Source organism: Mastigoproctus giganteus, chromosome 11 (genome assembly GCF_048544385.1).
Source record: "Mastigoproctus giganteus isolate SK-2022 chromosome 11, ASM4854438v1, whole genome shotgun sequence".
In the NCBI taxonomy this organism is placed as follows: domain Eukaryota; kingdom Metazoa; phylum Arthropoda; class Arachnida; order Uropygi; family Thelyphonidae; genus Mastigoproctus; species Mastigoproctus giganteus.
In genome coordinates, this window is record NC_143585.1 from 120,619,346 (window position 1) to 120,640,888 (window position 21,543).

Below are 21,543 nucleotides of genomic sequence, written 5' to 3' on the forward strand. Positions count from 1 at the left end.
GCCTGTACATATGCCATGGATGGACCTGCCTGTACATGACATCTTGGAATACCATAACGGTACTAGATAAGCAAAGCTCTACTCCTTCACAAATGTCATCAACACCTAGAGGTGACCTGGTACTTAACAATACATCCTTTTCTAAGGCCATTCTAACACACTGCAAACCAAACTTAATGGGAATACAAGTAAACTGTGACTTAACATCGAAAGAAATCTCATCTTCCGGAATTGTCTGTCCTTTTATAAAGTCCACAAATTCCTTACTGTTCTTAATGACAAATCTGGAAAGTCCTACTATGGCTGCAATTAGCTTAGCTAAATACTTAGATAAAGCATATATAGGACTGTTTATAAATGATACAATAGATCTGAGCGGTATACCTACTTTATGTATTTTTGGGAGCCCGTAAAATCTGGGTAAACAACATCCAGCAGCATGTAACGACCAATAGACTTCCTTAGATATCCATCCTGACTTTTGCCAACGTTGTAACAGGCTATTCACTTGTCATTCCCAACTAACCAACGGATTATGGTGGGTAACTTTGTATATGGCGGTATCCTGTAATAATTCTAATGCTTTACTATAATATTGTTCTTTGTCCAAAATAACCGTAGCCCTACCTTTATCTGCTGGTAGGACAATGATCTCATCATCTTGTTTAAGCTCCCTCAAAGCCTTCCTATGAATAGTACTAAGGTTGGAGGGGGTCGGCTTGGCCTGACTCAAAATAGCTGCCGCTCTAATGCATACTTCATTAGCCTGGGTCGCTGGTAACTTATTAACGGCTCTCTTGATGCCCATTGCTATTTCAGCGACCGGAGGTTTACGCATCAAGGCAAATTTAGTACCCAAGCTCAAGACCCCCTCCTGTTCCCCAGTAAGACGCTTGTTACTTAAATTACAAATGAAATTAGTACCACTATTGTTATGTACAATCGCTGTCTCCTCCAATAATTTATGAAATTTATTAATTTGCCTTTGCTTATAAATACCTGCAATCTTAATCATCTTCTCCGAAACCAACTTCACTATCAATAATCGATGTACTGGCGATATATTGTTAACACATTCTAGAGCCAAATCCAATTTGTCTTCTGGTAATCCTCAGGTCATTATTAAGTTTGCGGATCCAGATGCACAAAATCCTTTTTTGAAACCAACTTATTTGTATATTTTTAGTTTTTATTGTAAATATATATTTTATACTTATTTTATTGTAAATAAAGTTTTTAGTTACAGTATTCAATTTATTTATCTTCTGGCTCGTGTGAAGCTTAATCATCAACATGGTTTGTCCCAGCCTTGTAGGCCTATTTAGAGATATCTGAGAGAAAGTCTGTGACAACCTCAGTGACGAGAATTTGCAGAACTAAAGCCTTTCTTAGTAAGAGCACCCTTCCCTTCACCAATCTGGTTGCCCTTTTCTGCACCTGTTCTAGCAGATCTACATCCTTCCTAAAGTGAAGCCTACATACCTCAAGATGGGGCCTAACCATTGCCTTCGATATAAAGGGGATGATCACCTCCATATCTCAGCTACAAAGGTTTCTATATATCAATGACAATACCCTATGAGCTGTCCTGGCAGACTGTCTCTACTGCTCAGAGAACTTAATATCTGACTGCACAATTACCCTCGGGTCTTTTTCGTTTTCTGTCTGCCCTAATTTGTAGTAACACAGTTGACATGTCAATCTTGGATTACAGCTACACATATTCGGTAACTTGAATATGTGCAGAATGTTAAACTTCAATTGTCATTTCTCAGGCCATCAACCTAATTTTCCTAGATCTTGTTGCAGTAGCTTTCTGATTACTGAGCACGCTATTAACCACCCTAGGGGATTCACAGACTAAAAGTAGTCGCAGGCAGAGGTGATTCTTGCACAACTTCTATTAGAATAAGTAGCGACCTGGAGCGAGGGGTGCTGGGGGTTTCAGGGACTGATGGCAGTCATCGTGAAACAGGTGGGTATATGGGATATGTCAGGGGGAATAGAAATAGGTGATTGTATGCTTGCATGTGCAAATGTATCCCCAATTCACAAAGGGGGATTGAAGGGTAACACGAGTAGTTACAGACCAGTTAGTTTAACTTCTGTTCCAGGTAAAATAATGGAGTCACTGGTTAAAGATGCATTGCAGGATCATCTAGACAAGACTGCAGCAATAATTCAGACACAGCATGCGTTTGTTAAGGGAAAGTCTTGTCTGACAAATTTGAAAGGATATTATGATGTGGTTACAAAGGAACTGGATGCAAAATATAATTTTGATATCATATATTTGGATTTCAGGAAAGTTTTTGACATTGTTGCGCATGGAAGACTATTGTAAAAATTGGAGCAGAATGGTATTAAGGGTAAGTTGCTACAATGGATAAAAGGATGGCTGAGTGGGAGAAGACAGAGGGTGGTAATCAATGGGTGCTGCTCTTCTTGGACTAATGTTATTAGTGGAGTCCCACAGGGTTCGGTCCACTGTTGTTTTGTATATTTATCAATGATATTGATGAAGGTATATCAGGCTTAGTGTCGAAGTTTGCAGATGATACAAAGGTTGGCAGGGTTGTTAATGACAGTATGTTACTGCAACAGGATTTAGAAAATTTGGGCAGATGGGCTAAGAAGTGGCAACTGAAATTTAACCTTGACAAATGCAAAGTACTGCATATGGGTAGAAGTAACCCCAGAGAAATGTACCAAATGTGTGGTATTAAGGTGGTAGAAAATAACAAAGACCTGGGAGTAATTGTGCAGTCAGATATGAAGTTTTCTGAGCAATGCAGACAGACAGACAGACTGCCAGGGCAGGTCATGGGGTTTTGTCAATGATATATAAGAATTTTGCTAGCAGGAAAAAGGAGGTGATTGTCCCTTTGTATAAAGCAATGGTCAGGCCACGCCTTGAGTAATGCGTACAGGTCTGGAGGCCTCATTTTAGGAAGGATGTAGATTTGCTTGAGCGTGTACAGAGAAGGGCAACAAGATTGGTGAGGGGAATGAAGGGATCCTCTTACGAAGAGAGGCTTAAGTTCTGCAAATTGCAGTGGTTGGAGACTAGGCACCTGCGAGGTGATCTGATTGAGGTGTATAAGGCCTTGAATGGGTTGAGCACGCTGAATTCTGATGGGATTCTTCCACTTGTTCAGATTACGAACCTAAGGAGGCATAAATTGAAATTGAGGAAGGCCAGATGTAGAATAGATGTGCGGAAATTTGCCTTTAGCCAGCGGGTGGTTAATTTCTGGAACAAACTTCCATCTGTCGTGGAAGTTGACAGATTAAATAAATTTAAGGAGGAACTGGAAAGGCATTTGGAGGGAATGGTGTGATTTTTTTTTTTTTTTTTTGGCTGATGCTGCATAAGCTCATACACTTGCTTTCTTGCATCACATGCCACTACTACTACCATGCAAACTTAAACATTAAGCCTCATATACCTTCATCAATATCATTAATAAATACTGAAAATAACAATAGGTCCAGAACTGAACCCTGAGGACTCCAGAAATAACATCAGTCCATGAAGAGCAGTGCCCATTGATAACCACTCTGTCTTCTCCTGTCACCACCAAATACGGAGGATGCGGAAAGGTCAAGGAATGACCACCGCATATCCCGGAGCAATATGGCCTTAGTTGCTAATGCTCCTAAATAACAAACAACTGTCTTCTCCTACTCAGCCATCCCATTATCCATAGCAGTAACTTTCCTTTAATGCCATATTGTTCCAGTTTTCACAGCAGTCTTTTATGAGCAACAGTAACAAAGCCTTCCTGAAATCTGAGTATATGATATCAAAATTATTTTTTGCATCCAATTACTTGGTCACAGTATCCAATCAGATTGGTCAGACAAGACTGCCCACTGATGTGTAATCCATGCTGTGACTGCAGTATAATTGAATGCCTGTGCAAGTGGTCCAGAATTACTTCTTTAACAGATGATTTGTTATTTTCCTCAGAACAAACGTTAAGCTTTCAGGTCTAATTACTCCTGTTGCCTTTTGATCCTCCTTTATGAATTGGGGATATATTCACACTTCTCCAGTCCATAGGGACCTCTCCCAAATCCAAGAGTGCTCTCATAATTATGGCTAAGGATTTGCTTACCTCCTTTGCTGCCTCCCTTAATATAATTGGATATATTCCATCCACCCCAATTCACCTTTATGTTTAGCTTCAACAATTTCTCTCCACTTTCCTTTCAGTTATCACAAAATCATTTGGCTCCCCAATAGAGTTTGGTAAACTTCTGGTATTCCCTTCCATAAAGAATTCCTCATATGCAAATGTAGATGCAAAATGCCTATTCAGTTTGTCAGCAACTTGAGCAGAGACATCAACAACATAGACATCTTTTGCTGGAGCTTCTCAAAATCTGCCTTAGCTTGCCTAGACTCCTTTGTGACTTGACTACAGAGTAATTTATATGTACCATTGGCTTCTGTATCATCTGATAATTTATATGCATTCCATGCATTTTTCTCCTCTGCCACAAGTCTCATCAGTTAATCAGCATCATTTTGCCACTGAAATAACTGAACATGGGGAGTCTCTGGAAGTCTCTACTATTTCATTATAGTAGGCAATGAAAACGACCTGGAGATAACTGAGCGGATATGTTGCAGTTCATAATAACGTTCCTAATAATGCAGCAATAAAGAAGTGATTATCTAACTATAAAGTAATGGTTAGGCCACATCTTGAATACTGCGTATAGGCTCAATCTCATTTTAGGAATGGTTCAATTCCATTTGTTGCTGCCACTTATCATATATATATATATATATATATATAAATATAAAAATAAGTTTTAGGATATTATATATTACAAAAGAACATTATATTTGTTGGAAAGGGTGCAAATAAGGAGATTTGTTGGGGAGCACCACTGGTTCTGCAACCTGCCGTGCCTGTAAATCAAATCACTGTAGAAATTAAAATCTAATTAAAGTATTTAAACTGTAAGGGAATTAAGTAAATTAAATGCTAATGACATTTGTTTTTTCTCAGGCAACACATGGGGGATATAAATTTAAATTAAATGAGGATGCCTGCAGAACAGATGGATGGAAATTTGCATTCAGACAGTGAGTGATTAATTTGTGGAATAAATTACCATCTAATGTTATAGAATTAGGAAATTAGAAAAAATTAAGAGGGATTGGGACAAATTATTAGAAGGGATCTGAATATTAAGTTTTCTTTTTAGCAGATGCTGTATAAGCTTGCTTCCTTGCATAATTTTACCAATACGTGGTGAGCCTTGAATATTTTAACAATGGGCTCACAGTTTTTCCGACTTTCTACCGAGTGAATCTGATCAGTCATGTAAGTGACGTCATCCGCAGCTTCCGCTAGAGGCGTTTCCCACACTGTCACTACTAGTAGTGTGATTAGAGCACATGACGCATTATTTGTGACCGGTATGATATCTCGAGTCAGGGGGCGGATGTAGGGGAGTGAACAGATGTGACTTATTACTCCCTTAACCATGCATATAAGTGAATGTGTAAAATGTTCGTAGGTCTATCTAAAAAACTTAAAAAACCTGGTCGTATGCCTTGCCTTACAATGATAACTGGATACAAGTGTCTGGAGTTCTAACCTTTTAGAATTTTTAAATAGTATGACGTCACAATCATGCTTCCTGAAGTTATTACTGCAGTAAGTATGATTGCAACAATACAAATATTTGTCAACAATTTCTTTTTTCGTCTCGCATTTTCGTTACATTCCATTGTTAGGTTCCCCTAACAGCTGCAATGTCGCTTCAACTACAAGATCAGTACATCAATCGGTGCTATTTTACAGAGATTTAGATACATTGCACTCGCAAGTATACATCTCTTACTTTGGTTATCATAAATCCATTGTATCTTGTCTTCCAGAAATTATGAAAATCTGTGAATGATCAATAAAATATTTACAATAAAAAAAGCTCTTATTTCGTAATCGATATATACAAAACAAAATACCTAAAAGAAATGCGAAGGATGTTTCGCATGAACCATCTACCGTGCATGCTCGGCACATGTGCAACTTTTTTATTAGTCTTTTTTTTTTTTTTTAACAACTAGGGAAATATAATGGATACATTTTTTCATGATAAAATTTTAATATTGCGAATAAAAAATAACATGAAATATTTACCATATCACAAATAACAAACTATCACAAAATATTCCACAATATAAAAACAAATATTACAAAAAAAAAAAAAAAAATCTTTCTAGAAAAAAGTACATGAAAAAAAATTATTTCACAAATATTCAAGAAAAATTTATTCTAAAAATTGCCATATAGAATTTACTTCTTTATTAATATTTGTTGTCGATCTTCTGCTTTCCTCAATAGCTGAGCGATGATTACAAAGAATGATTTGATGTAATGGATCAAACTGAAGCAATGGTTTTCCATTTAGATGTATGGTCACCATAATCTGCAAAGTGTTTAATTGTCACAAAATATTGCAATGGTTTCAAAGATATTTTCTGGTTTTCTTAATTGAAAAGGTAATTTCACTCGATTTTAAAGATAAACTGTCTTCGACAAAATCTCTAAAATCATTAATTTTTATTTCATATTTTATCAGAAAACTTAAATTTCTTATTCAGTTTTCACTGTCTTCCCACCGAGACAAAAGCTCTTTCACATTCCACGATTTCGGGTAGCGTATGTTTAAAATTTTTTTCAATGGTATCATTTTCTTTATTTAATTTAAAATCACTCTGTTGCATTAATAACTTATCCTTTGAGGATAAAACAATGCATTTAATAACTTGTCATGAGGTAATTTTTTTTACTTTCGATTCATTCAAATTCTTTCCACTTCAACATGCTCACAATTTTAGCTTCATAATTTCCTTCAGAATTTTTTAAATTAGCAACAGCATTGATAGTTCAAATAATTAATTTATATGCTTTTACCATTGTGATTCTGTAAAGCTTCTGAAAGAGAGCTCCTGCAAGATGTCGATCATTAGCGCCAAATGGTTAAGAAATTCCAAATTTAAAAGTAGATTTAATAATCCGGAATATTTAAACTTCTGATTCAAAAAGTTTGCACAAAATGGGATAATTCCTCCAACCCACAATTGAAGTCTGCAAGATACTCATCGTGGCCCGAACACACGACCAATCTTTATAGTTTCCACATCAAGTTCTTTAGCAATCATTCTTAATTCACGCTAGTTTTTTGGAGATTGGTGATACAGTTTTTTTTTTTTTTTTTTTTTAATTATTGCCTGTATGCCATTATATTTTAGAACATTTTCTACACAGTGAAAGGCTTGACAAAGTTTAAAAATCTGCCAACATTTCATCTTCGTAAAGTTTATATATCTTAGTTGCCTCAATACCCCCCCCCCCCCGACTAAGTTGCTCCTGTCACTAGTTCTTTGAAACAGTGCAAAATATAAGAATCACACGAATATTCTGCTACTGTGATCATGTAAACATAGACAGGAAGGCATGGATCACTCACTTCTCTGAAAAACATATGCCCATTTGTCAGAGTAAAGGGGAACCACAACACAGGTTGACCAGAGACTATTATCCGTGTCGGAAATCTTCTTAATCCTCTGACTGGCTATGGAAAGCATATTGACTAGTGCAACTTCTCAGTATGTGACTGCATAGGTTTTACGGACACCACTAACGTTGTGGAATGGTAATCTCTTTCACCCTTAATTCGCACTTTCTAATTACCTAAATTGCCTAAAGGCCAGAGGTGAGAACAATGCATATACAGTTGTCTCTCCTAATCCATTCATTACATGGAAATTTTCTTCATTCAACGGAAACTATTTTAAATGTAATTACCAAGGGGAATCAAAAAAATTTGCTATAAAGAAGTTCGTTAAACAGAGGTCGGACTGTAATTAAATCAAAAATGAAGCAATTTTAAAATACATAACCAATCAATTGTGCCATTAAAATGCTGGGAATGGGGTTCCCCTTGCCCCACTGTAGCTTCAGCTATGGATACTCAATAATTGCATTCAGGATTTTATTTGTAAAATAAATGTCTCAACAATGGGCTTGCAAATTTTCAAAAAAAATAATGGATTCTCGCAAGCCCACTATTGCTCACCACTACTAATAATGCAGTTTTATATGAGTGCTGCCAAGTTAAACTTCTGGTATTTAACTTTGTTACACAATCATTTAGTTCTCATTAAATTTAATTTTTAAGCAGAACTTTGTGATCTGAAAAGTCTTGGGAGTCTGTTTATATGAAATTAACCTTTAGGTTGATAAGTGATGTATAACAACTACCAAAAACAGCAAACTTAATGTGAAGTATAGTATTTGCCTTTGCATTGTATCATTAATTATTTTTTAAATAAAAATAATATACATTTAAAAATTCTTTAAACCTGTATATTAGAGCAAAATGGACACCATCACATCAATCCTTTAACTTTCCACAAAATTTTGGGTGCTCTTAGATTTTAGCCAATTTGCAAGCCCAAAATTTGACCATATGTCAGTTGGGACAATAATCTGAGATAAGACTATTTATAATGTGATTTTTTTTTTTTTAATCTTAATATTCACTACAATGAATAAAAAAAACAAAACTGTAGATGTAGATGCAAAAAACTGTATTAATTATACACAGTTTTTTGCATCTGTATTAAAAAAACTATTAATTATAATATTCATCATATTATATTATTAATACCTTTATTAATAATATAATTAATCATTCAGTTTTGTAAAGGTTTCCTGGATTTTTGTACATCTATAATTTTTGATCTTTAGGGAGAAATCTCATAAATAAAACTTCTGTTTTACCTTTACTATTCACAATGGAACAGTCAACAGCAAACTCCTCGGCATCATTTTGCCACTGAAATGACTGAACATGGGGAGTCTCTGGAATTAATTGATGCATCCTGATCCTTCTACAGTATATGGAAGCAGCTTCAGGTTCCAGTGCTATCAGCAGTTGATCTGGAAAATCTGCTGTTGCAATTCCTGCCTAAAATTATTACAAATTGAAATAGTTTCATTTAAGCAAAAGAGAAAAAGAAAAAAAATTGATTTGTTCCATGTTTAAAATATACTGGATAGTAGGTATGGATTTATGAAAGAACACAGAATGCTTTACTTTTAATTACTACTCAAGGTTATTGTTGTTATTATTTGGTTTTTAGGAGCATTAGCAACTAAGGCCATATTGCTCCGGTGCGGTGGTCATTCCCTGACCTTTCCGCATGCTCCGTATTTGGTGGTGACGGGCTCGAACCCCGGTCTAATCAAGAAGCGTGTGCTACCACTGCTGCTCCTTCCCACCTGGCTACGGAGGCGCCACTACTCAAGGTATTTTCACCTAATTAAAATTTCTTAGCTGAAATTGTGCCTGTGACTAGAACAGCAAAGTATACTCAGAGCATGAAGATGTCCAGCTTTGGGGCAGGGGAATTGCATATGGCAATCATGAATCAGGACCTTATGGGGGGGGGGGGAGGTGTAACATAATTACATGGAAGATGCTTTTCTGCATGTGTGTTAGGCACGGAGTGAAGAAATTAAGCATAAACAACATTTTGGTGTGCAAGAGTTTGCCCTCAAAGGGATTAAATTAGGGGATTCAAGTGCTCATCATATCTAAATATTCTTTTAGTATTCAAATTCTGCATCTCCAATGTTTCTGATACCCTAGAGCAAGAAGGTTAGAGTGGATGAGAGGAAGGCTCTCCACCAAGAAGTAGGAGGTTAAAGGAATAGAAGGGCAATTCTATGGAAGAAGCCCATCCATACACACGGGGGACAGACAAGAAAAGTAAAAGATTTGTGGTGCTAGGGTCCAGCAGGTGAAAAAAAAGTGATGGGAGGTGGTGGGGGAAGGGAGTATGGGTAAGTTGGGAATAAAGCATAGGGCTAGGGTGCCCTATGTTGGACAGATATTGCACCGAGGACAGTGGTTCCCTATGAATAATCCCAGACCAGCTGTAGCCAGTGTCAGCATATTTCACTTCATGCAACAAATGAGAGGGAGTGACATAAGCAGTGCACGGGGAGTTCCATGTAGGTTTCCCCCACTGCAGTCCAATATGGAGGGGCCCCTGCTAGAACAACACTAAATATTAACCATTTATTCCACTCAGTATACAGCTAAGTTCTACAGTAATTTATTCCTCAGGAACATTAAGAAGGTCCCATTCCAAAATGACCCCTTTAAAGTTCTTTGTGTGGTCTCTGAAATAGGAAGGCCTCCAAAATTCATTTGTTTCAAGAGCTGCCGAGAATGACTGTGATGAAATGTTTCCACTTGGAGATCTTCTGAGGGAAGTTTTCACCATTATAGGAGCAACTGAATAGGAGCTCCTATTCAGTTGCTGAAATTGTTGAAGTTAAACATAAGAAAGGCACCTGGGGTGGATGGAATCTATCCAGTTATATTAAAGGAGGCGGCAAAGGAAGTAAGCAAACCCTTAGCCATAATTATGAGAGTATCCTTGGACTCAGGGGAGGTCCCCATGGACTGGAGATGTGCAAATGTATCCCCAATTCACAAAGGGGGGATCGAAGGGTGACACGAGTAATTACAGAACAGTTAGTTTAACTTCTGTTCCGGGTAAAATAATGGAGTCACTGATTAAAGATGTATTGCAGGATCATCTAGACAAAACTGCAGCAATAATTCTGACACAGCATGGGTTTGTTAAGGGAAAGTCTTTTCTGACAAATTTGATTGGTTATTATGATGTGGTTACAAAGGAACTGGATGCAAAAAAAAATTTTGATATCATATACTTGGATTTCAGGAAAGCTTTTGACACTGTTGCACATAGAAGACTACTGTACAAATTGGAGCAGAATGGCATTAAGGGTAAATTGCTACAATGGATAAAAGGATATTGAGTGAGTGAAGACAGAGGGTAGTAATCAATGGGTGCTGCTCTTCGTAGAGTTCCCCAGGGTTTGGTGTTTGGGGCCACTGTTGTTTTTTATATTTATCAGTGATATTGAAGAAGGTATATCAGGCTTAACATCGAAGTTTGCAGATGATACAAAGGTTGGCAGTGTGCTACTGCAACAGGATCTAGAAAATTTGCGCAGATGGACTGAGACAGTGGTTTTCAACCGGGGTGCTGTGGCACACTAGGGTGCCGCAACAACCATCTTGGGGTGCATGTAATTTGGGTTTAAGTTACTTAAAAATTATTATTTTGAAATTTATATATTTATTTCATTATAAAAGGGTACAATATAAAGGGTACAGTACAATATCCATTGTACCATATCTTTTTAATTTTGTGGTGATCTATAATTGACTATATAAAGAATAAAATTATTACATAGGTATATATTAAAAGGTCTAAAACCACTGTGTTAGTTATTTCTTTTGGCCTAGGGGTGCCCTGAAAAAAATTACTGGGACACTAAGGGCGCTGTGAACCGAGAAAGGTTGGGAACCTCTGGACTGAGAAGTGGCAACTGAAGTTTAACCTTGCCAAATGCAAAGTGCTGCATATGGGTAGAGGTAACCCCACAGAAACGTACCAACCTACCAACTTAAGGTGATAGAAAATGAAAAAGACCTGGGAGTAATTGTGCAGTCAGATACAAAGTTTTCTGAGCAATGCAGACAGGTGCCAGGGCAGGTCAATGATATATAGGAATTTTGCTAGTAGGGAAAAGGAGGTGATTGTCCCTCTGTATAAGGCAATGGTCAGGCCATGACTTGAGTGCTGCATACAGGTCTGGAGGCCTCATTTTAGGAAGGATGTAGATTTGCTTGAGTGTGTAACTAGAAGGGCAACAAGATTGGTGAGGGGAATGAAGGGATCCTCTTACCAAGAGAGGCTTAAGTTCTGCAAATTGCAGTGGGTGGAGACTAGGTACCTGCGCGATGATTTGATTGAGGTGTATAAATCCTTGAATGGGTTGAGCACGCTGAATTCTGATGGGATTCTTCCACTTGTTCAGATTATGAACCTAAGGGGGTGTAAATTCAAATTAAGGAAAGACAGATGTAGAATAGATGTGCAGAAATTGGCTTTAGCCAGTGGATGGTTAATTGCTGGAACAAACTTCCATCTGTCGTGGAAGTTGATAGGTTAAATAAATTTAAGGAGGAACTGGACAAACATTTAGAGGGAATGGTTATGTGAATTTTTTTTTTTTTTTTTTTTTTTTGGCTGATGCTGCATAAGCTCATACACTTGCTTTCTTTCATCACATGCCACTACTACTACTTGAATTTCTATAGATTGTAATTTTCATAAACCTATTTTATTTAAAGAAAAAGGAAACAGTCATATATGATGTTCACTTTTCAGTACATGCATTTTGTTGTATAGAACAGCTAGCTATATGAGGAATTCTAGTGTCGAGTCTCCTCATGCAAATAATTAAAAGAAATGTTTAAATTAGTTAATTAAAAAATAAATAGAAATTTTGGAGTGGCAAGCAGCAATTTAATGCAATAGAAGTTTAATGAAAAATCAGAGTGATGCACAATAAATTCAGTCAAGAAAAGAAAAAAGATAAATGAAATGGGGAATGTATATACTGGTTGACCAGCTGCTATGAAAGATTGGCATCAGCAACATTCAATAACAATATATGACTGCTGTTATTTCCATAAAATAAAGAGAAGGAATGCTGTAAATTATTTGTTATTACACTGTTTTGTTATCAGCTTAAAATTCTTTTAATTTGCTATTGGTTACACTGTTTCCTTTATTTTGTGGAAATAACAGCAGCCATGTATCGTTGTTGATTGTTGCTGATGTGAATCTTTTATAGCAGTTAGTCAACTAATGTATATATACACCCATCTTCTCAGAAACCCCGCCCCCCCTATTCTTTGCTTATAGCAAAAAGTAGGGGGGGGGGAGCAGGTTTCTGCTAAAAAATGTTTCTGCTAAAGTGTTAAATGCTACAAATCAATTGACTATTTGAAAGTTCCTAACTTGCAAAGCTGAAATGGTGTAAGCCTTCCTGGTGCAAAGTGTAAGTTACCTTACCTAACTTACATGTAGGTAAGGTAATGAGCTCATTCACTAGTTTCAGGTTTGTATCTTCCCATCCTAACAATATATTTGAGAATTCTTTGTTTTGTAATATGAAGATGGTCAGTTTAACACTTTCACTTGTCTTTTCCAACAACCTTTTTTGACCCTAGATTGAAAACCATGGGACTGAGGATGGCAAAGACATTTTTGAGTTTTCTTCCAAGACTGAATTAGTCAGCCTCTGGTGAAAGTTGAAAGATATCTGAGTTTGCTTCTGTCATATCAGGGGGAGAAAAAATTTAAAGTCAAGTATGTAGTTTTCCCTTCAAGTGGATTAAAAATCTGATACTGCATATTTGCATCATGATTATTAGAGAGAGAGAGAGAGAGAGATTTTTTTTTTTTTGATTTGGTAGTTGTTGGCGCATCGGCTTCTGTGGCCATATTGCACCTCCCAAGGTTTTTGCAGTACTTTGATCCAAGCCCGAGGCGGGAACCGAACCCGCGACCTTTGGGTTGCCGGGCAGGTACTTTACCCACTCGGCTAGCCCGGAGAGAGAGAGAGAGATACAGCTCAGGACCTTGGGTGTGCCAAGCCCATAATCACCAGATGTGAGCCCCTGGGGTTGATGCAGTGAACATGTTGAGCAAGTTAAGTACTAATAGATCTGTGATCCTTAGTCCATTAATTATGGCATCAAATAATAAAGGAAATTTAATATTAAAACTTATGTTAGTATATTAATATTATATTTGTTTGCATTACTATATGAATTAGTATTCTATTAATTTGCACATTAGTATTATTATTAGCAAAATGATATAAAGAAACAAAAGCTTATACAGCATCAGAAAAAAGAGGGGGGGGAACTACCCAAACATTCAGTAAATTTATTCGAACTGCTTCCACAACACCAAAATGGAAATTTATTCTACTTCTCTGGTTGAATGCAAACTTCTATACATCCATTTTATAATCATCCTTTTTCAATTTAAATTTACCTTTGTGTTATGTTGTTTTAGAAAGAAAAAGTATTTAGTTCATGTAATCCTTTTAAAGCCTTATATACTTCAACTAGGTCACCTGCAGATACCTGGTTTCCATATTTTGCAATTTAAACAACTCAACCCCAGTCTTTTTTGAGAATTAGTAATGGCAAATGATGATACATGGAAACAAGCTTACATAGCATCAGCCAACACACACACACACACACACACACACACACACACACACACACACACACACACACACACACACACACACACACACACACACAGACACACACACACACACACACACACACACACAATAAATCATCTTGTTCTTTCTTAAATTCATTAAAACTACCCACTTCCACAATTCACATGGAAGATTGTTCCAACAATCAACTGCCTGCAAGCCAAGGCCAATTTCTACATATCTATCCAGCAACCATCCCTCCACAAGTTAAATTTATGTCCCCCCCATGTGTGCTGTCTGAGCAAAAGTAAGGACACTATCGACGTTCAGCTTGCTTAATCCAATGGAGGCCTTGATCACCTCAACCTTCACACAGATGCCCAATTTCCAGGCACTGCAATTTGCATAATTCAGGTTATTCTTGGTAAAACGACCATTTTGTTTCCCTCATTGATCTTATTGCTCTTCTCTGCACCTGTTCCAACAGATCCACATTCTTCCTACAATGGGGCTTACAAACCTCTATGTGGTACTCAAGATGAATAGGCAGGCTGCTCAGAGAATTTCATGTCAGATTGTGCAATCAACCCCTAGATCTCTCTCCCTGGGGCTACTGCTAGCTGTCTGCATTTGTCAATGTTAATCTTTAATTGCCATTTCAGTTGTTTGCCTAATTTGGATAGATCTTGTTGTAGTTGCTTAAACTAATTGCTAGCACTAACCACCCTGCTAACCTTTGTATCATCTGAAAACTTAGATATTAAGCCTTATATGCCTTTGCCAAAATCTCATTAATAAATACTGAAAACAATAATAGGCCCGACACTGAACTCTGGGGGTCTCCACTAATAACAATAGTCGAAGAAGAGCAGTGCTCATTGATAACCACTCTTTCTTCTCCCACTCAATCATCCCCTTATTAATAACAGTACCTTGTCCAAAATGCCACACTGCTCCAATTTGTACAGCAGTCTTTTATGTGCAACAGTATCAAAAGCTTTTCCTGAAATCCAAATACATATCAAAATTATTTTTTGCATCCAGTTTTTTTGTGACCACTTTGTAGTATCCAATCAAATTGGTCAAATGCAATTTCTCCTTAATGCTGTGTTTGAAGTATAACTGCATTTTTTGCCTTTAGCCAGCAGATGGTTGATTGCTGGAACAAACTTCCATTTGTCGTAGAAGTTGATAGCTTAAACAGATTCAAGGCAGAACTAGATGAACATTTGGAGCAAGTGTATGGGTGAAATGAGAAGGGGGTGTGTGTGTGCGTTTTTTTTTTTTTTTTTTGGCTGACGCTATACAAGCTTGTATAGAATCATGTGCCCTTGCTAATGCTAATGCATTCCTGCCTAGATGGTCCTGAATTACTTCTTTTAGGCTAAAGGTTTGCTTACTTCTTTGATTGCCCCTCTTTCTTTAATATAATTGGATAGATCCGTAAACTTTTAGTTCAATAATTTCTCTTTTCCCTTTCCTCTCACAAAATCATTGTTATCACAAAATCATTTAGCTCTCCCTGTTAATATTTGATATATTTCTGGCATACCCATTCCTAAAAACTTCCTCACATGTGAATGTAGATGCAAAATATCTATTCAGATTGTTAGCAACTTGAACAAGATCATCTATAGTTATCATTCATATGTAGTGGACCAATATGATTCATCCCTTTCCTACTTGTGTTAATGTAAGTAAAGACGTTTTTGGTACTTTTTCTTGGCCAGGCTTCTTGTTTATGTGTCTTAGCTTGCTTAACCCTCCCCTTTGGAACTTGATTAATTTACCTACTCAAGGTTTCTGTATCTCCTGATAATATATGCATTCCACATATTTTTCATCTCTGCCATTAGTCTCATCAGTTCCTCTGTCATCCATTTATGTCTAAGCCTTGAACAGTATTCTTTAGTTGGTATAAAAAGCATAGTGTCTCCTACTGTAATTTTCCCAAATGCTTTCCATTTAGAATTTGCAGTTGGTGATATCATCAGTTGGTCCCACTGAACAGAATTTAAAAATCCTCCAAGACTATTGTAGTCCCCTTTGCGAAAGCAAAATCCCTTCCCTTTACTCCGACAATAGTTACATTTTTAAGTAACTAATGAATGTTGTTTCTGTTGTCACTGTTTGTGAGGAGACACAACACATGGCTGTGCTTACTCATACAGCCAGCTGTTCTACATAACTTAACATGAACTGAAAAGGGATTGTGCATGTGTAGGGAGCAACTTTCCCAATGAGGAAAGAAGCAACTTATTAAAAAAAAAAAAAAAATACCAAAATTGCCATACCATGTCTAAAGAAAGTGTAACTATCAAAAATTGTAATCTAGCTAAGGATGCCATATCACAAACAATTTTTCAGGGACAGAATATATTCAATAACTGACCTCATATGCAGCAGCACGCATAAACTGTTTCGCTGGTTGTTTCCAAATAGCAGGTACTGTTACAACCCATCTAATATCTTCATTTAGAATTCTTGTTGCTGACTGATCACTTAATTCCTGAAGAGCTTGTTCTTTGAAGTAGCACAAAGCATGAGCAAATATTGTTACAGCAGGCATACATCTTCCATTTGTTGCTTTTATCTCTGTGCTTAGACTTAAATGCTGAATAAAGTTAAAAAGAACCTTTTAGTATTATAACATCACAGCAAAGTAATTAAAAATAATTCCATTAATTCTGTACAAAGAACATACAGGCTGTTTCAATTAAAATGCACTGAGGTCTATCTTGCATATTTTTAGGTTTAGGCCTTTTATCATCTATACCTTTTTTCTGTTGTATTTGAACTGAAATTTCTGAAGTTTATGATAAAAATTGGACTGAGTATCACCATTTAGATTTTATGATTTCTAAATTGAAATATTGCCTAATTTTCTCAGTGGAAAAGTAGTTTTACCATCCTTGGTTTAGTCTACAAAACATTGTTGGCCTACTTCTAAAATTAACATAAATCAATCTTATTTGATTGATTTATGTTAATTTACATTATTTACATTAATCAATCTTATTGAATCAAATACAATGGTTGCATGTGATGATAACTTTTTAATAGGCACATTTAGCTGGGTTAAACAGGTAGCCATACAAAGGCAGTTATGTGTCACATCTGTCCTTGTAAATAATGACAAAAGAAATAACATTCAAAATAATTATTTAAAAATAATAATAATGGGGTGGAAAGCAGCAATTTCATAAGAAGTTTAAGGGGAGAAAATGTGCAATAAGAAATTCATTATCAGGAACCAATGAGATAAATGAAACAGAAATGGATATTTAGTACTTAACTTTGTGATTTTGGCCTTTCTTTATCAAAAAGCAGTATTCAACAACAATGTATAGCTGCTGCTATTATTTCCACAAATGAAAGGGTAACACTGTACCTAATTTGTTTTAAAAATAATTATTATTATGAATGTAATTTCTTTTGCCATTATTTGAAAGAGATGTGGCACATAACTGTCTTTGTACAGCTAGTTGTTTGCCACAGCTAAATTCACATCAAAAATAGCAACCATCACATACAACCATTGTATTTGTTTTTTTTTTTTTTTTAATTCAAATCAAATTGGGCTGGCGTTTTTTTCAGAAATACACCAATGAGATTTTAGATTAAACTAAACTAATAGGGGAAACACTTTCCCATTGAGAAAAAAAGCAGTGATTAGACAAAATTTAAGTTTCAAAATCACAAAATCTAAAACAGAAAACATGAAATTCAAAAATGTAAGCCCAAACATGACAAAAAAGGTCCAAATGACAAATAGCCAAGTGAGATAGACCTGGTGAAGTTTAATTGAAACACCCTGTATGCATTATTTTACTCCAGCTCTGCAAGTTTTTATTGCCAGATAATAATAGGTTCATTGTCTTGCAATTCTGCTGAATGAAAGTATCTATAAACTACTCATGCCAGGGACAACTGGTAGTTAGAAGAGGGCCTAGGAAAGTGTTTGAAGGACCCCTCAACTTTTAAGTTCAGAGGTCCCTAAAACACTTACCAATTGAAAAAAAGAAGGGTTATGTTCCAGGCAAATCAGAAAATACAGAAAAATATTTCTTAAATAATAGGAAAAAATAGTAATGTAATGTATATATAAAAATATGCAAGTATTAAACTTATGACTAATTTAAAAGATATATACAAGGCTTGAAATGCTGGGAAATGGTAATGGCAATTTTTTTGATGAAAGGGCCGAACAGTGAAGGTGGAAATTAGTTTTAAGCTGTTTGGCTGCAAGCTGCTTATTTTCTTTTTTAGAGAGCTCTTTATATGGTGGTAACAGCAACTTTGTGTTATTCAGCACCCACAAGATGAAAACCAGTCTGTGAAAATCTTGTACAGCATAATACACAAACCATGTGAAACAGCACCGCAACTAAAATAGTTGATGGGCCAAAAATCCTCGAAACAAAACCAATGGAATAAAGTTATCTTTTTTACCAGCGTGTTTTTCATAAATATAAGAATTTAAAAAGTTTAAAATTTATGCAAATATATGGTATATTGGGTAGGCCTTGCTGCTTGGGATCCACAGGCAAGGAGCCCACCAGAAAATTTCTTATCTCAAACAGACAGAAGCAGAGAATGCGTGCACTCAAGTCAGTGCCATAAAGTTACATGAAAATAATCAAGCTTCATTAATCACAAGTTTCTGTGCAATCCCACAATGAGCAGAAACATTGTACATCAAATAAGCACAAAGAAATTCATTTCAATGAGAATGTAACCATACTAGTAATGGGCAAGCCTGGGTGACCTTTTAATGCAAAACTCCAGCTGGAATAAGAGGCTCACATACCACATGGAAATTTTTGACCAATGGCCCAAGGGACAAACATACAGAGGAACAAAAGTAAAAAGCTAAGTGTCCTCTTATGTTATGGTAAGCAAAAACTGCCACACTAATAGCTTGATTATACTGCCCACTGACAAGTATGTTTGTTCAACTTTCACTTATAAAGCAGTTCTGATCAAAATTAGAAAGAATGCTTGGATTTTTTTTTTTTTTTTTTTTTTTTTTTTAACAACAATGGCCTAAGAGGATGCCAGAGGAAACAACTAGGTATTCTCTATTCCAGTGGTTTCCAACCAGTGTGCCACGACCCTTTTCAAGTGTGCTGCAAGATTAGGAAAATTTTCATTGAGTTCAATGGCAATTACTATTTCAGTGTGCTGTTAATATTTGTCTTTTAAATTAAAGTGTGACTTGAGTGACAAAAGATTGGGAACCATTGCTCTATTCCATTGATTAAAATTTGAATAGTGTTCAGTGACTGGTACTAGCTGCTAGGTAGGAAAATTACAACAAATATATATTTATTCAGCTGCATATTCTGGCACATAAGTAAACTATTGAAGCATAAAAAACTAAAATTTTAGGTCGGACTCTTATGCCTAGTATAAAATGCTAAATTGAATTAAAGGCACATGGTTAGTATTACAAAGACAAGAATTAATATCAATATATGTACAGTTATTACCCACATATATTTATATAAATATACTTTACTGCTCACCTTTAAAATCTCTTAATTCCATATTGTGGAATTAAGAGTTATGTTTTGGGATTTACTTTGAGGTTTTGAAAAGTAAACTTTTGAGACTGTCAGTTTCGTATAGCAAATGTGCTTCCACACTGAGACACTGCTTACAGAGAAAACAACTTTCAATACAGTACTAAACAGGCAATAAGGGATGGCTCAGTTACATTATCAAAAAAAAAAAGCCATTAACATTTACATCATCAAAACCATGAACTTTTCAAATGTCCCTTGTGTGTACACATAAAAGGAACATTTGAAAGGTTAGTGGTCTAAGCATGAAGAGTACGGCACAAAAACAACTAGGGTTACAGTGTTCTACATCACAGTAACGTTTAAATAGATCAAGGCTTTTGTAACCTTTAAAAAGGTTACCTAATTTGGAAGGTTGTATATATATGTGTGTGTGTGTGCATCAATAAATAATTTGGTATAAGAACAAAAACAAATTGTCTACATTATATAAGTATATATATATTAATAGCTTGTAAAAAATTAAAAACTCCTGACACAGTCATTGTCAGATCAAATCTGACCAGGGGTGTATGGCCATCGCCACCATAATAATAATGCCTGATCACTGCATGTTTGATGTCATCATAAGTGGGCCATAAGAAGTATATAAAGCTACATTGCTGCACAGAACTGAGAAAAGCAAAAGTTGAATGTAAATCTACTTTATTTTCTGTGCATAATGGAAAGATAATATATGTTGTAAGGGACAAGATGAAAAAAATAAATGAAATAAATAAATGAAAAAAAAATATCAGTTTTGATACTTAAGTGTGATAACTTTTGTTAATTATAACACTAAAAAAAATGAGGACAACACATTTTATACTTAACTATTTTATTACATTTTGAATGTTTTACATGTAATTTGTAATCCAACTAATGTACAAATTTATTCTTTAAATCTAATAATTTGATTACTATAATTGAATAGAAATTATTTTACTTTTAAAATTAGTTCATTTTCAACATTTGAAGTTTAAGTTTATGTGTTGCTTTTAAATACAAAATTTTTCTTTTTACAATAATTGTTGAACAAAATATTGATAATGGTATTGATTAGAAAATTTTAAATTATTTCTCTGAAATACTTTTTCTGTTAATTGAAATATTATCACTTACAATTACTACAACATTATAATCAATTTTCTTCAAGCCCACAATAATTTTTTTCAAAACTGAATGTAACATTTCTGCAGTAATTTTTTTCATGGATAAAATATAAATGACATCTTTGTAATTTGACAATAAGCTTTGAATCATAAATACATATGCACTTGTAGCTGAATCAGTACTATCAAAAGAATTTCCCGGTACGTTTCCACCTTTGTAATCAATATAATGTTTCAGATGAATTTCATCGATCATTAAACTAATTTTGCATTCTGAAAAATTTTAAAAAGCCAATTTCTATTTAGCATACATCAGAAAATGATTCTCTTGCTGGTCATCTGGAATTTTTGGGTTTAGAGAAGAGCAGAGCATACAAATAGTACTTGGATGAGGAAGAAGTAGGAATGCAGAATGCTGTAGAAATTTGTAGGCATGTGGAGATATCGAAAACACCAAAGACGAAAATATTAATACTTCAGTGGAATATCTGTATGCGTTTTGTTCACAGTGTAACAAATGTAATTGTTCACGTGAATTTAAACACTGATGCTCTCTTGATATTAATGTTTCCCCGCAATTGAATTCAGTAAACTACAAGCAGCATTTAAAACCAAAGAAATATTATTAACATCACTGCTATTGGCAATTACTAGTATCTGTTCTAAGGTGTCAGTAATCTGATTGAAACTATTCACCTT

General features: G+C 35.5%; 1 protein-coding gene across 1 annotated transcript in view; it reads right to left on the bottom strand.

Moving 5' to 3' along the window:
• LOC150078392 (heat shock 70 kDa protein 12A-like) overlaps positions 1–21,543 on the bottom strand; it is a 158,319-nt gene that overhangs the window by 43,892 nt on the left and 92,884 nt on the right. Inside the window, exons 5-6 of the mRNA XM_090384551.1 lie at positions 16,561–16,782; positions 8,814–9,000 (exon numbers count right to left, since the gene is read on the bottom strand). Of these exons, the coding sequence (XP_090240677.1) occupies positions 8,814–9,000; positions 16,561–16,782 (409 nt within the window). The remainder of the gene's footprint in view (positions 1–8,813; positions 9,001–16,560; positions 16,783–21,543) is intronic.